This window comes from Styela clava, chromosome 8, assembly GCF_964204865.1.
Source record: "Styela clava chromosome 8, kaStyClav1.hap1.2, whole genome shotgun sequence".
NCBI lineage: Eukaryota > Metazoa > Chordata > Ascidiacea > Stolidobranchia > Styelidae > Styela > Styela clava.
This window is the reverse complement of record NC_135257.1, coordinates 2,889,210-2,904,502: the sequence shown is the minus strand read 5'-3', so window position 1 is coordinate 2,904,502 and position 15,293 is coordinate 2,889,210. Positions and strand designations below refer to the sequence as shown.

General features: G+C 33.1%; 1 protein-coding gene across 1 annotated transcript; it reads left to right on the top strand.

Annotated features, from left to right (window-relative positions):
- The first annotated feature begins 6,584 nt into the window (after window positions 1–6,584).
- Window positions 6,585–13,473, top strand: LOC120345880 (putative G-protein coupled receptor 139). Its single transcript, XM_078115314.1, has 7 exons — window positions 6,585–6,863; window positions 8,820–9,009; window positions 10,247–10,382; window positions 10,833–11,037; window positions 11,309–11,643; window positions 12,180–12,381; window positions 12,734–13,473. Exons 2-7 carry the CDS (start codon window positions 8,853–8,855, stop codon window positions 13,097–13,099), a joined length of 1,401 nt encoding a protein of 466 aa, XP_077971440.1. The 5' UTR covers window positions 6,585–6,863; window positions 8,820–8,852; the 3' UTR covers window positions 13,100–13,473.
- The last annotated feature ends 1,820 nt before the right edge of the window (window positions 13,474–15,293 follow it).

The window sequence follows — 15,293 nt, the reverse complement described above, 5'->3', positions numbered from 1 at the left end:
TACATAAGTTTCTTATCTAATAACTTTCAACACAATATACTACACAGTATACATGATTCAGGACCTGAACTGTTTCATCTTGGCGATATGTCATGTCTTTGAGATCATTCATCGACATATCGAAAAAACAAGTAGTCTTTTGTTTTATTTTTGAAAAATTTACAATACATATATGACGGTGGATTCAGATAGAAAATAAAAAAAAATGTGTGTTTTCGTTAACATTCCTGTTGTTTTCCTATTTCTTAATAAAAATAAACAGACATTCACAATTCTATCAATCAATCGATGGACGGTTGTATTTGGCTTCTATCTGACGTTAGTAATCCTGAGGATTACTTGAATTACGCAAAGATTGAGCTCAAGTAATCCTCCGTTTTTGGTATAAAATCAACCAGTCAATCTGGATGCATAGCAGGATATTTCAGATCAGTTTGGAATGAATTCTTGAGTTTTAACTGAGTTCAATTATTCCAAGCATCGCCACTTATGCGGGATATGTTGGACAATACTTTGAAAAGAGAATAAATTTATTCGATTGAATTAGTTATTTTAATTTTTGGCTCATACAGATTGGACTAAAATTATTCTACTTCAAGCTTGCAGTTTCAGTTTCAAACGCGCTCGTGTTCAAATAGAGTGTCGATTACAAAAGGGTAAGCAGTTAACTTGTGGTAAAGTGAATCTCACCCTGTTACTACCTATAAGTCCTAGGGAACTAACATTTATATACAAATAAAACAGTTTGGGTAATGCAAACTATCAACTAAATTTGTCGAATTTTTTGCCTTAGCAAAACCTAATTGAACATAGTTTAGCCATTGTTCGCATGTTGCACAATGCACAATTATTCCTCCAAACTCGTAGTATAAAAATATTATCCAACGGCGTATCATAGTTGGGCAATATCTGAAAATGTAGGCTACTAAGTGTCCATTACGCTCGTTCATCTTGTCCGAAAAACAATTTGTTGGCTCCGTATATTGCCGTTAACTACAACGTCATGAATATTCATTTGTTCCTGGAGTGCACTTCTCCAAATTTCAGAAACCTAAACTGCTTTAAAAAGGATCCCCGCCGTCGTGTTAGAGTTGCAATCATGCATGAACAGAGAAAGTTACGTCCGACTTGTTCAAATATTATTTGCAAATACTTTCGATTCTGGAATGTTTTACTGAAAAATTATACTTATTTTAAAAGATAGATATTTTAGCAAAGACAACGTGAACGTGACAATCCACTAATTCACATTGAAATTATGATCGACGGCCTTGTCGACCTTTTATAATTCATATAAACTTATAAATATATGAACAAACACTTGAGTAGGAGGATAAAGCCAGAGGAAAGATACGATGTTTTAGTACTAGGGGTGTATTTACGCGAGAGTGCAGTTTGACGGTATTAACCGCACCCAAGATACCGATATTCCTGTTAGGATGCCACAAAAACTTATTTAATAATGCATGATAACTTTACTGTCCTCCACAGACAATTGTAATACTCGATATAGAAGGATAATAGAGGTAAATTCTGCCAAGGTATTGATTGGCCTAGAATTAGTAGTGCTTAGGAAATGATAACCCTATATCTGCACTTGCTTGAATAATACCTTAAATGTTAAATTAGTATGTTAGTAAGTAGTTAAATTAATGATATTACCTATACATCCTTTGATCAGTTGTAGAAGGTGAATGATATAGTTTGCAGAAAAAGTTAAACTTTAAGGTAATTTGCGAAATACTATATAGCTGGAATGTTCCTACGTGCGGTTCGTTGTTCAATTGCGACAAAAAACTTAATTGTCATACATGCTTCACGGAAAACAGGTTTGACTGGAATAAGTAGTCCTAGATACAATGTTGTCAAATTTATGTCGAAGTTTGCTAAGAACTAAATAAGATAAAAGTTGGAAAAAGTCTTTCTACTCTCCGGGTAAATAACCACCTGAGATGTACTTACTGATTCCATAATTTTCGTGTAACACACACAACGTTGAGAAAAATTTGGTTCTAGAACAGTTTGCATCGTAAAACTATCATTTTCTATTAAATTTACATCTAAATAATGAACAAGTTCATGTCTCTGATGTGGCATCGTCTGGCATTTTTGAATGCAGCGCAAGCGACTATGTTTGAAATTGTGTAATATATTCAATAAATGCCTAATGACTGACTAATGTTTATTTCTGGCACGGTTCTATAGTATTAAATATTGGCAATAAGATCATTTTGATAACAATATCCGAGCTCTTTAAAAGGAAGCGTAATAAAGGAACGTACCCGATTCCGGTTGAATAGATGGTTTCCGTACTTTGAACCCACGACAATTGCACCTGCATACTTATGCACCTATATGGAATTTTTTGTTTGTTTTGCGGATATTTGAACCCATACTAACCCTAACCCATGGGTTTTAACACCCCCATATAGATTGAACCCGCGGATTACACATGGGTTCAAATGTACGGTCACCGAATAGATAATATCAGTAGTGTAGTATTAAAAATCATTATGCAACGTAGTAGTCCAACAGCCATAAAAATAAATTAAAATAATTTTCCAGTCAAATTTGGTCTTTAGAAAAGGCGTTTTACAAAGCAAAACTTCGTCGATTATTCGACCATATCTGGCTTTTCTGAAAAAATCGAGAATTGGGTATCCAGACGGAGGGGTTGTGTGACAACACTAGCAAGAAAGTTGGGTGGAAGACGATGGAATTTTTATCATGTCGGAATGGCGCAGCGTACGTGGGGGTAACTTTTTTTGTACATATTCCTTCGTTGCATAAAAATAATTTAAATTTTGCTTCATTGCTATTTTCTACTGACCGTGCAGTTCAGCACCAGGGTGTTATTTGAACGAGTATTAGAGAAAGATTAAAATTACGAAATAATGCATTTGTATCGCGCCAGGGGATTTGTCCTTCAAGAGCTTTATCACAAGAAAAGTGACGTCAGAACTCTTGGTAGTATACAACTACAATAAATCAATAAGTCCGTCCAAGCCCAGATACCAAAAAGTTTTCTTTTATGAAATTGCTGTTACCACGCAAAAATAGGACTGACACGGGTAATACATTAGTCAGGTCGACCAGTCGATAATGAGGCAACTTCAAATATTATATTTCAAAGTTCTCGGTGAAATGAAAATGACAAGAAGTGCATGAGTTATTACAGGATAAGTAAAAAGATATACAACAATCTATTCATTGGGGAAATTATATGCATTTTGTTATATTCCGTTGCTATTCATAAATTGCAAATATTTTGCAGGCGTAATGGCTTGCTCTTAGTTCATAACGAAACTTGCGGACTTCGATTTCGATTGATATTGTAATAATTGGAGTTTCACACAGCGTGTTATCCAGATTTCGGGTTGTATCGTTAAATATTTTAATTCAGATTATATATGTTGTACAAAAATAGGAGTTTAACCCAAAGTTAAACGAGCATAAAAAATGTCAGCATCCCTACCCAACTTATTTATGTATTTTTATTTGTTTTATAATTATTTTAATTATTGATGTGAATAATCATACTCTCATATTTTGCGTATTTGGTGGAATATTGCCAATTAGGTCTTTAATGATTCAAGGTAATGAGACGCTCACTAAAAATCGTTTCGGCAAATACGAAAAGCGGTTGTTGTTAAAGAAGCGGCATCTTGTTATAGAAGGATCAGGGGTTGACGATCATTCGCTTGTTTGTAACAGACTATGTATGTGCAGAATTTTTCAGGAATAAATATAGTTTCGCATTTCCGTTTATTTTTTCAGTCGATAACCGTAAATATAGCCAAAGTATCTGAATTTTCAAAATCAACATTTCATATACTATGTTAGGTTAGTCCCCCAATCTTCAACTTGTTAAATTTGAATAGTATGGCAAAGTGCGTCGAGTATATATCGGTTCGTGAACTTACTTTCACCTTGACCATAGGAGGAATTTCCAATTTTCATGAAATTAGAAAGAATTCTTGAGCAATATTGCACTATATAAATTTCGCATTAATTAAGATTATTTTCAATCTTGATGCTCACGGAAGCGCTTATTTTCAATTATTTGTAGTGTGATTAAAAAAGATTTGCTATTTTTTATTGGATTCAAAAAAGTTCATTGTTGTTATTCGTCGACGTCTATGTGGTAAAATATTATAGTTTGTTTTGTTTATACCCATATATATATATATACTTGGCATTCTCTCTACTAAAGCATCAAGTATCATCGCTGACATGAAAGAACCCGAAGTGGCGATCTAGAGAGATTATTGATCTGATCGATTGTTTTGTTCTCGTTCTCAAGTGAACAAATCGATTACGCCAGGTGTAATTAGACCAGTATGCAATTCTAGAAGGTAAATATTACCTTGATATATTGGTTTATTTATTCCGATAATCTTGATATCAGGTTTCTGTAGAAATAGAATCCTATTTCGTTTTCAGTTAGTTAGTCTATAGTTAATAATGAAGAATTGTGTTTAATTTTTTCTGTAGATATTCATGGTATTTATCTAAATTTATATGATATTCTGTTGTGATATTGATACCGGAAACAGCTGAGAAAAAATAGGTAACTTCATTGTGAAAGGATAGATAGAGGACGCGGACAGTATTTGCGTAAGAGAATCTTTCATGGCATTAACACCCACGTAATGACGGCGAACCCGATCTTTCCGGTAAATGCCAAATTCACAATTTTAGTTTACGAAAAACATTCACAAATGTTTTAGACGCCGTAGATATGTCAAAATATGTGTGTGTTACTTTCCGGTATCATTAAATAGTCTAACACTGAAGACGCATTTACGCCATTCTCGAAGTGGCAAATAGTTCTGTCAAAGATAATCCAAAAAGAATAAAATATTAAATTGTTTAATCTAATCTAAGTGCTTGCTCTCTTTTTACATCGAAGTCTTTTTAAAAAATCGAAATGCCCGCTGTTGAGACAATTACCTCAATCTTAGTAAGTAGCATAAGTGGCAATCGATTCAATAATAGTTTATATAATTACTAACCATTATGCAATTGGTGAAACATTCGACAATTTCATGCATCGGATGAGTGAAAATGACGGAACAAAATTTACTCATATGTCAATTTATGCTAGTGTCGGGTCTTTTAATTTGAAATTCCGTGCTCTCCAAAAAAGACTCAATATCTCCGATGATCTCGTTTTGACAAGTGTCAGATGTTGTGAGCACATAAAGCCATCATTGTCACAACAATTTATTTTCTTGATTGGGAAGTTTGAAGAACTAGAATACAACCGGACATGTTAACGACAAGCTTCCCATCTCAGATGATTTAGTATGGTATGTTTCGGGCATGACGTATTTTAGGCTAGGTGGCCAGGAAACCTAAGACATAATTTTGAGACTACAAAAAAAGGGAAAATTATTAAAAAAAATATTCAAATCGAAATAAATTACTGCCTTGTTATAATATTTCAAATTGTCCCAAAAGTGTTCAGTTGAAAACATATCCTTTGGTTTGAAATTTCACCTTAATAAAACGTTTCATGGCTTTAAGATTTATATTTAAGGGAAAATGCAAAACAGATAGTAAATTGAAATTACAATGTGCAAGATATATCAAAGTACAAACAGCGTACCACAGATTACTATAATTAAGCTTATGTAATTTATTACAAGATATTTACTATCTTATTTTGAACAGTCAGCATGCTTGTTAATTAAATATCGATTCCGTACATTCTGCAGTAAACAAGTGACTCCCTGTCTTTCCGCATTCGAAAGCTGTTGTATTAAAAGGTTGAAACTCAAATTCGCCTTCCGATTGACGGTCGATACTTGTCTGATAAAATAATTCAATATATTTGATGATAGAAAACATAAGAAATCGTATGAATGATGGAAAAAATAAAGTTTAATTTTAAAGAATTTAAAACCTCATTTAATGTAATGAATTGATGACGTTGGCTTCATTTTGAAATTTAATAAAAACACGGAATTGCTTTTAGTTGCACAAGATGAAGATATTAGCAAAGTTCATAGTATACACAGTTTAAAAATGAAAAAGGCACGCCTACTCGAAAGTATAGGTATAACTGCACTTGGTGAATATGCTCTCCATTTGATGGAAAGTTGCATGACCAATTTGTGACATTCATTCGAAACCTAAGCAAATCAAATTTGGGCATCTGTGTTATATGGCACTATCTAAAAATTTAAACATAGAAAAGGTATTATGGCAAGTTGTTAATTCAGTCAGTTGATGTGATTTTAAATAGTATCAGAATGATTTTTAAATGTTGGTTGAAAAATTATTTTAGAAACCGCATATATAAGATATCTAAATTTGTCTAATTTCAATAAAATAAAGCGAATTAGGCGACCTTAATTTTATAGGCAAAAAAATCGGAGCTCACAAAATATGCAAATTCTTATGTGTAGTTTGAAAGTAATAAGTTAACTTCTTATTTATCCCAGCAACATGCTGACTGGCAATATCGAATCGGGAGAGTCAAATTCACGAAACATGTTGGAACAACGCTTGGATTCGATGTGTTTATATCGAAAGTATTTCTTATTTTTACGTTTTATTTTGTAAAGGTGAGACGACGTTGAAATTTTATTTGGTTGAAGTTCAGTTCATTCAAGTATAAACCCGACAAAGGTAAGGACGAGAATTGTTTACATAGCAGCTGTCACCTCAAATAATTGTAATAACTAATTTATATAAAATAAACAGTCATACTTTGTAGCAAAAGAAAACAATATTCGCAAACTTGTTTCAAAAGACCGACCAGTCACCGGTATACCAAAATTGCATTAGGGTCAACTCAACGTGCGTGGTTCATTTTGAAGACGGCTACTCCATATTAAATTTTTCGGGGAAGATGGGTAAGTATTAGTCTCAAAGCACTAGCTTTTGAATTATTCAGCATTACACTGTACTGTATACAATAGTTGAAAGGATGTGTATTACTCGTCGCCCAAAGGATTGTTTATACTTTGCCACTTTGGCTGATTAAAGTTAATTCGATAAATTAGTGCGTCGCAAAGTTTACTCCAATATTTCACGTGAACCTCGAAACCACGAAATGATTATTTGTGCTAGGTGTGTAAAAGGACATTGGGACACCCCTTGGTGTAAACTATAGTTCATACATTCATCTATTAAATTATTATTTGTGTATATAGGCCTAATTATGCTGTTTGGAGAAGGCATGATCTCTTTGCCAGCCATAAATTGATGTAAAACTATTTCTATCAAATTGCGGGCAAAGTAAATAGCCATACGCACTGAACGGCGAGAAACGTAAAATTTTTGGGGCAAACTCGTTCCGTCAATCTTCAAATTATCAAATTTTTACTGACGCAACTTAAACTAAATTGCTGGCACGACGAAAAGCAGCATTTCAGTTAGTCAGTCCCAAATATTTTTAATTATATTCTTGGCGGCGCGATGGCCTAGCGGTTAAAGCGTTAGACTTAACTGTTTTGTCATCGTAGATTACACAGATTATTTCGGGTTCATATCCCATGCCCTCACCTCATCCAACATGGCTAGGCAAAGCCGAACCAGAAAGATTTCGGTCTTTCGTAATAAGGAATAGCATTTTACATACCGTGAGCAATCACTATCTCCACAGCAACCGGCTTTTATGGTGAGTTGGTCATTATAAAAGCTGGCAAGCAATCTACTAATTCGATTAAAAATAATTGGATGAAATGTCGCGCCGCAGAAATCTAGTGGGAATATTAGTCACTGGTTTAAGAAGATCTTGTTAACGAAAATGCGAAATAGTACAAGGTGATCCTATTCTAGGCAAAATCAAGTGTTTTGCCGCATCTTCAGGGAATTCACTTGACATGGAAATAATTACTTTTAAAACGTGTTCAGTTCCATTCATTGCACTCATTAGTTTGATGTATAATGAAAAGCTAATCTACGTCTCGTAAACTATTGTGGCAACATCGTATGTTACAGTCCGCTATATATCGATCTCTCACTAATCCAGAGTTTGTTTGAAAAATCGATATTACGGTTGATCCTTATGCAGTAAAATAGCAAGATCCAACGATACCTTTCATTTTAGAATTACTTTCTAAGTTTTCACAAAATTTACATTTACATCGGTCTTGCTGAGCACAAATCAATGACTATTTATTTTAACGATTCGCTTGAACCAGTGGTCGGACCGAACATTAAGATGTAATTTCGTTAGGTTGGGTCGTGAAAAATGTTTCATTTCCAGGTCAGTTTGCTCGCATGATTAATGCATTTTTAAAATAGTGGAAAGAAAGAGATTCCCTTTAAGAATCTTTGAAAGGAAACATTTTCCAGAAGCGCGACTGCAAGTCAGAAATGTTTTTGAAAAACGCTTGCATAAGAGCCGATATATCTTATCTTTCTATTTAGTTAGCCACGTGTTATTTATTGCATAAATCTGTTGAATAACTATTTATATATAACCGAGTAATATTTTGAAGAAATATTATTATTTTTGGATATTGTTAACTTAATAATTAATGTTGCTTCTAATAACTCTGTAAATTACTTTCAAATTGTGGGAGAGAGAAAGTTCATATATACAATGCGATGATATTCTTTAATAGAAGTGACCTGGAAATTTCCAACGCCGAAATGCCTGCATATTTTCAAAACAGAGTAACACTACAAGTTTAATGTGCATAACGTATTTATAAAATAGTTTTGCTGCAATTTCAGAGGGAATCGATTTTTATATGTTTATTAATAGAATTATCTAAATATTTCTGATAAATAAATTTGTATTTGTGCATTGGATTAAAAGAACTGTTGTCGCCAGTAAATACATAATTATATATTTTCAGACAATAATACAACATTTTATACATAGCTTGTGAATGGAGGTTAACCTAACTACGAACACTACAAGAGTCTTTCACTCATCCACAGCTGAAGACCATTCCATCAAATGGTGGACTGATTGTGCAGCGACACCTACTGTTCGATATATTATATTATTCTTTTATATTATGGTGGTTGGCGTTGGAATAGCAGGTATTTGGAGTAGAGTAATTGATGAATCATTAAGTAAAAAATGCTAGTTTTTAGTTCGTTATCAAATAACTGCTAGGTTTTGCATATCATGTAGAGCAAGGACAGAAAATAGTTTACCTGACACCAACGTTAATATCGAAAATATAATAGAGAGGAATTGTATACAATGTCAATAAAATTGATTGATCAACTCTCGAATAAAATTTCTAAAAAACTTAAATAACTCAATTCGGTGTCGTATTGATTCCTATGATAAATTTAACTACTGGAAATTGTACAACTAATTGCAATTTAGTTTCTTTATGATATATTGTTTGTATTGAGCGATTAGAATAAGATATTGAAAGATACAGTATATGTGAGGAAAAAATTATTGTTATTAAAAACGTTTTCTAGTTGTTAATAAACTTTCACATATTGGTCCACCAATCGATAAATATAGGTATTGCAATTAACATTTTTTCTGAAAAACCCAGAATCTATAACACTGTATAACACAATACTTGTTCCCGGCTTCTAATTATTATTTTCTCATTGGTGACGCCCCAAACTTGAAAAAAAGACCTTATTTTGTTTTAATGTCATTTTTTATTTAAATGGTTGCGGTTTTTCTAAATCATTTTTTTTTTAAAAGAACTGTTGTAATACAAAATGAAAAAAAAAAAAAATTTCAGCATGACATTGTCTGGCGCTATTTCTTAGTACTTTTGATATTCCAGAGATGTATTCCTTGTGAGGAAAATAACTTTTAGCGTTTTACCCATTGTTTGATCATTGTACTGTTATTGGTACCAAACGTATATACAATTCAATATATGCCTCGATAGTGTTTGAAAGGGCAAATTTTAAATGCAACAGTGACATCAATATTTGGCCGAGACCAGTTGTTGTAAGGTCCCATTTGGCGTTGTTTTTACATCCGAATAATTCAGTTTTTAGTAGTACAAAAAACATCAATTTAAAAATGTGTCTGTGTTAATTCCTCCAAACTTTCTGTCATGGAATATAAGAAATACATCTCTGAAATATAAAAAACACGGAGAAATAGTACTAGACTATGTTATACTAAAAGTTTTATAGTGTTTTATGTCACAATGTCCCACAAAATAATTTGAGGGGGTTCCCCATTTATTCGAAATTTAAAAAAATAAAATAATGTGATTAGGTAAGATAGGCAAAGAGCTGGAAACAACAAAAAAAATTGTTACACGGTGTAATATAACTTTTGAATCTTTAGGAAACAGTTTGTCCATTCTTATTTTAACGAGGAAACGAACACGAAGAAGAAAAGTGTTATCAGAAGCCTATAGAATATATCTTGTTGCATTAGCGATTGCAGACAATGGACTCCTCTTTTTTACGGCGTTTATAAGGTAATCTTTCTTTTAATTCGACAACGGCTACACTAAACATGTATGTTGATATATCTCCCAGAATGTATTGGGAATGAGGTTGTATAAAAATAAGAGCGTCCTGGAAATAATAATCTGACCTTTCAAACGCGATAGGCTGGCAAGAGTATTTCCATTTTGTCGAAAAATAAAATTGTGAATGGTATATTTCACAATATTGTCTTGAACAACATTCCACACAAACAACCAGTCATACATAGAACAGTCATACTATACTGAAAAAACAGGTTGAAGTAGCATGCACAGTTTTATCGCATTCTGGGTATGTTGTGAGCATATGAGCCCTTTATAATTCAGATCAGCAATTTCGTTTTTAACAATCGCTTCGGGTAACGTATTGTACCAATAGTTCAGAAAGCTGGAATAAAACCCCCAACAAATAAATTTGAACACGATTCAATTTCATTTTAGGTATACGTTGATACCTTGGATATATGATTCGAATTACGGTGGCTTTTATGAGATATATATATGTCGATGGCATCGATTTTTGATGCATTTTTTTCACAATGCATCGGTGTGGTTGCTTGTTACAACCGCATTGGATAGATTTTTTGCGGTATGTTTTCCTATATCATATCAAAGAGTTAGTCGTAAAGCAACATACGCAAAGAAAGTGAGTAGATGTTTAAATTGTTTTATAATTTTTTCATTGATAATTCTTAGAGAAAATAATTCATTGTCAGTTTTAATTCTCGTCAAATCACAAATTTATATAATTTTTGATAATTAGGATTGCATTCCGCCCCTTGTGCCTAGAATCACGAACTATCCCCATAACTTATATTATATTGTGCACAATATATTATTTCCAAATCGATGTTTAAGTGTAAAAGTGTGATCATTTTTATTAATAAATCTAGAAACATTTCATTTTTGTTTTATAGTTTACTGCAGCGACAATAATAATTTCAATTGTGTGCGCTTCTCCTTTCCTGTTGACTGGACCTGTATATGAGAATGTTGTCCAGCATGATATTCCAGCACTACAATTGTCTTCAAGAAATTTGAGCGAAAAACGTATAGAATTATATAGAACAAAAACCAAATTTTCAAATTATGACAACACTTCCATTTTTCGCTTGTATAGTGGCCAGAATGGAAATTTAATAAAGTTCCCAGTATCCGATGCACAAGTAGAAAGTGTTTTGGAAATTAGCTTCTCACAAAAACCACTTCATAGTGAGTCAATAACGGATACGATGGAAACTGTTCGTCGAAGGTAAAGCGCAGATTATTAACTTTTCTTAGTCGATCTTTCCATTCGATGGATTGGATAATAAAAAAAAGAAAAGACATCGTTTTGCTCTGAGCAAATTAAAATAGCACAAGAGACTGGTGACAAATCTAATAGGTTGAAGTTTAAGCGGCGTAAGTACCCTTCAACCCGGATTAAAATGAAATTTTGACAAAGCCAATTAACGACATACTTTTAAAAATCCAACCAGAATTTAAATAAATTGGTACAGAGGGTAAAATATCTCATTGAATTTCATCTGCAGTTGTGCAGTAGGTAATTATTACTCCCATGGTACGTGCTGATTCAATACATACATTTTTGAAAATATAGCTCCAAGAATGCATTTGGATTTCGTACTTACGGAGTCAAGCACATCAACAGTCGTGCCCCAAATGTCAGCTGCCAAATGTCATGTCCCAATCAGTCACTTTGGCACATATTTACTGAAGTTGGATTTGGATTGGATTAAAAATTGGATTGGGAAAAGATTGGCAATAAAGTTGTTCATTCTTTTTCAGAAAGATAGCTGGATGCTCTATGATGGCAGTACTGCCAGAAGATGTTGCCTACCTTATCAACGTTGTCTTTCATGTTGCGTTCGCAATAGTTGCCCCATACTTTTTCTTAACTGGATTGAACATGGCCATTCTATATCGGATACACGTAATAAACCCGTTGCAAAAATTTCGACGACGTTCTAGATCAAACAGGCGAATTACGGTAATTATAAAGTTTATTGTCAATTTTTCATTCAGTCTGATTTTTGTTATAATTCGGATTTTCAACTTTTAATTATTATTATTATATTATATAAAAGTCTATATTCACAACAAACATTGCTTATGTTGTCTGAATAACCATATATATACAATCAAAAAAATCGTAGAAGATAGATATACACTTCGGTTCACTTTTACGAATTATCATAATGTTGTTACTTAAATTGCTTCGTAAACTTCAATACTGAATACTATTCAGACAAGGTTTGTGCAATATCATGTAAAATAACACCTGTTACTGTCATTTAATTTACCGAAACTATTTTATTGAAAATACCGCATATTGTGTTTAGATAATGATGCTGACAGTATCTTTCGTTTTTATCGCCCTGTGGCTGCCACAAGTTATTATGCTGTTACTGCACTCGGACGCCCATTCAGATTCCTGTGAAACCAACGTTTATCTGTCTTCGTTTGCACACATAAGCGCATACTCTAATTCAGCGTTGAACTTTTTTCTCTACTGTATGACAATAGATAAGTTTCGAATTGCTGCCCGTCAACTTATCTGTCGAACTAACAGTTATGCAGATGATTTCAGATCAACAGTTCGTTCAGAAATTAGCATTGTCGGCCGAAGTGAAGATGATAAAGTTGTTCAGAATATCAGATTATTGTGGAGAAGAAAATCCAATTGTAAAACTGGAAAAATTGGATGACCTGGTCAAAATTGACGACTTGTTGATTTTGAAGTGTTTGGAAGTTTGTTAAGAACCTGGTATTTATATTGGTATAGAATGAGAAGAAATAGGCTAAAAGAAACAACCTTCTAAAAGTGAACGCATCCATCTGTTGCAGAGGTCTTATTTTGTCGGAGTGCTGCATGCAGTAAGTTACAATCCTAGTGACTCGGCATAATCAAACCATATCAATTAACGCATATTTTTGGTTAACAGTTGGTTGTGAAGATGGTTATATTATACCAACCGCCATTCAAACAGTATTCCGAGACGGAGATTTTCACATAAGAGTGTTATAAAACTTGTTTTGTGCTTGAAATTCACACAAATAATATTAAATAAATCAGTGCACTTGAAAAACTGTCGTTTGTTGTGGATTACAGATTTTAGTGACGACATCACTGACTAACAGAGACTTTTCCCGAGGCTGTTCCGTTTAATTATAATTCACGGCTATCCGCACGAAAAGTAGAATGTCATAGGTACTTTGTTTGTCGATGACACAGCAACATAGTGCAAAATGAAAAACACAACAAACAAAGGGACACATGCGAAACGAAATGAAGTCAGCTGATTAATCGCCGATACCGATACGCCGATATTTAAAAAAGCCGATATTCCGATAATATGTTATTATCAAGTGTGCAGAGCAGACGGGTTAAAATAATAGTCTGTGCGCAATATTCACAGTGCACATTATCTGAGCTTAATTAAAAAGACTTACAGAGCATTAATTGATTCAGATGCATCGTGCACCGACGCTAGTAATCTCGGTGTTCAATTAGAAAACTTATAGGGTTCGGCTACTATAGATGGTTAAAGAAATAAATATTCACTTAATGCGACCCATTTTCATCGCTCGCGACTTATACTCTGGGACCACTGTGATGTGTAATTAGTGAGAACTGTTTGTATGCTTTCCCTTTCATCAAAACCTGCATTTAACAGAAAAAACTTCTGTAACCACTTTGATTCACCATAACCGCAGCTCCGAGAACAAAAAGCCGCATGCGGCTCCGGAGCTGCAGGTTGTTAATCGTTGTTGTAGTGTATTGCTAGTAGACTTGACAAAAAAGATTTTAAAATATGTCAATCGTATAATTTACAATTTTATACGAGGCTCCAATAGGGAGAGAATCAAAAGAAAGACAATGGTGGGAGTAATACAACAATGAGGAGTGAACATGATTGATGTTCATAATTTTTGTACAGCTCAAAAAATGGATTGGCTTAAAATTTTCATAACAGATGATAAGAATCCCTCATAAGTATAAGTTTATTTCGACTCCATAATCAGCAATAGACGATAAAAAAATAGATAAAAACAAAAGTAACTGATTATAGAATCGGGAAAGCGAACAAAACCTAGAGTAAGGTTTGAAACGTACAGATTTTAGATGGAAAGGTATTGATAAAAGAAGTAGTACGTGTTCGCTCACTCATGAAAGAAGAACTAAATTATGTAGGTGATACATTGATACCCTTGCTGAAAGGTGGATTAAATTGGAATTCATATTTTATGAAAATTATTCATTTTGTTCATGGGAGAAATTTTGAAGAACTGGTATTGCAAGGAAACAATTGTTTGATTTTAAAATATTGAATTATCATAACCAACCACTATCGCACAATAAGACGATTGTTTATAGAAGAAAGCCATTTTTTTCAATCATGGTGGAATGAAGTTGTGTGTAAAATTGTGCAAAACAATTGTAACGAGGAAATATATATATGATCAATTGAACCTAAAACAATTTATTCCTCCATTAAATGTTAAAGAAAACAAAAGTGGTATCAATTTCTCCTTTACCAAGTTGGATTTTATAGGCTATTGTCGAAATTTCTTTGACCATATTCGTAGAAATACGTAAACATAACAAAAATTGGGGATTTCTTGTATTATAATGAGATGAAAATTGCAATCAGTGTATCTTATGCACAATTACTACTTTTTTGTCTGTATTGTTATTGATTAATATTGTTTATTGCAATATTGTTCATTATGATAAATTACGTTTGTGTCTGTATTGTTTTTGAATAATATTGTTTTTTATGAAAATCCAATAAAAAAAAAATAATATAGCCTTCTAGCAACAACAACAATCTTTCACCACTGAGAATTTTAAAGCAATCGGTCCAGTAATTCAAGAGAACAGCGATTTTTTGTAACAAC

Excerpts from the sequence above, each read along its gene's own strand:
- LOC120345880 (XM_078115314.1), top strand. The coding sequence starts at position 8,853 with ATGGAGGTTAACCTAACTACGAACACTACAAGAGTCTTTCACTCATCC. Across the intron at positions 11,038-11,308 it reads AAGCAACATACGCAAAGAAA|TTTACTGCAGCGACAATAAT; the intron begins GTGAGTAGATGT and ends TTTGTTTTATAG. Across the intron at positions 11,644-12,179 it reads ATGGAAACTGTTCGTCGAAG|AAAGATAGCTGGATGCTCTA; the intron begins GTAAAGCGCAGA and ends ATTCTTTTTCAG.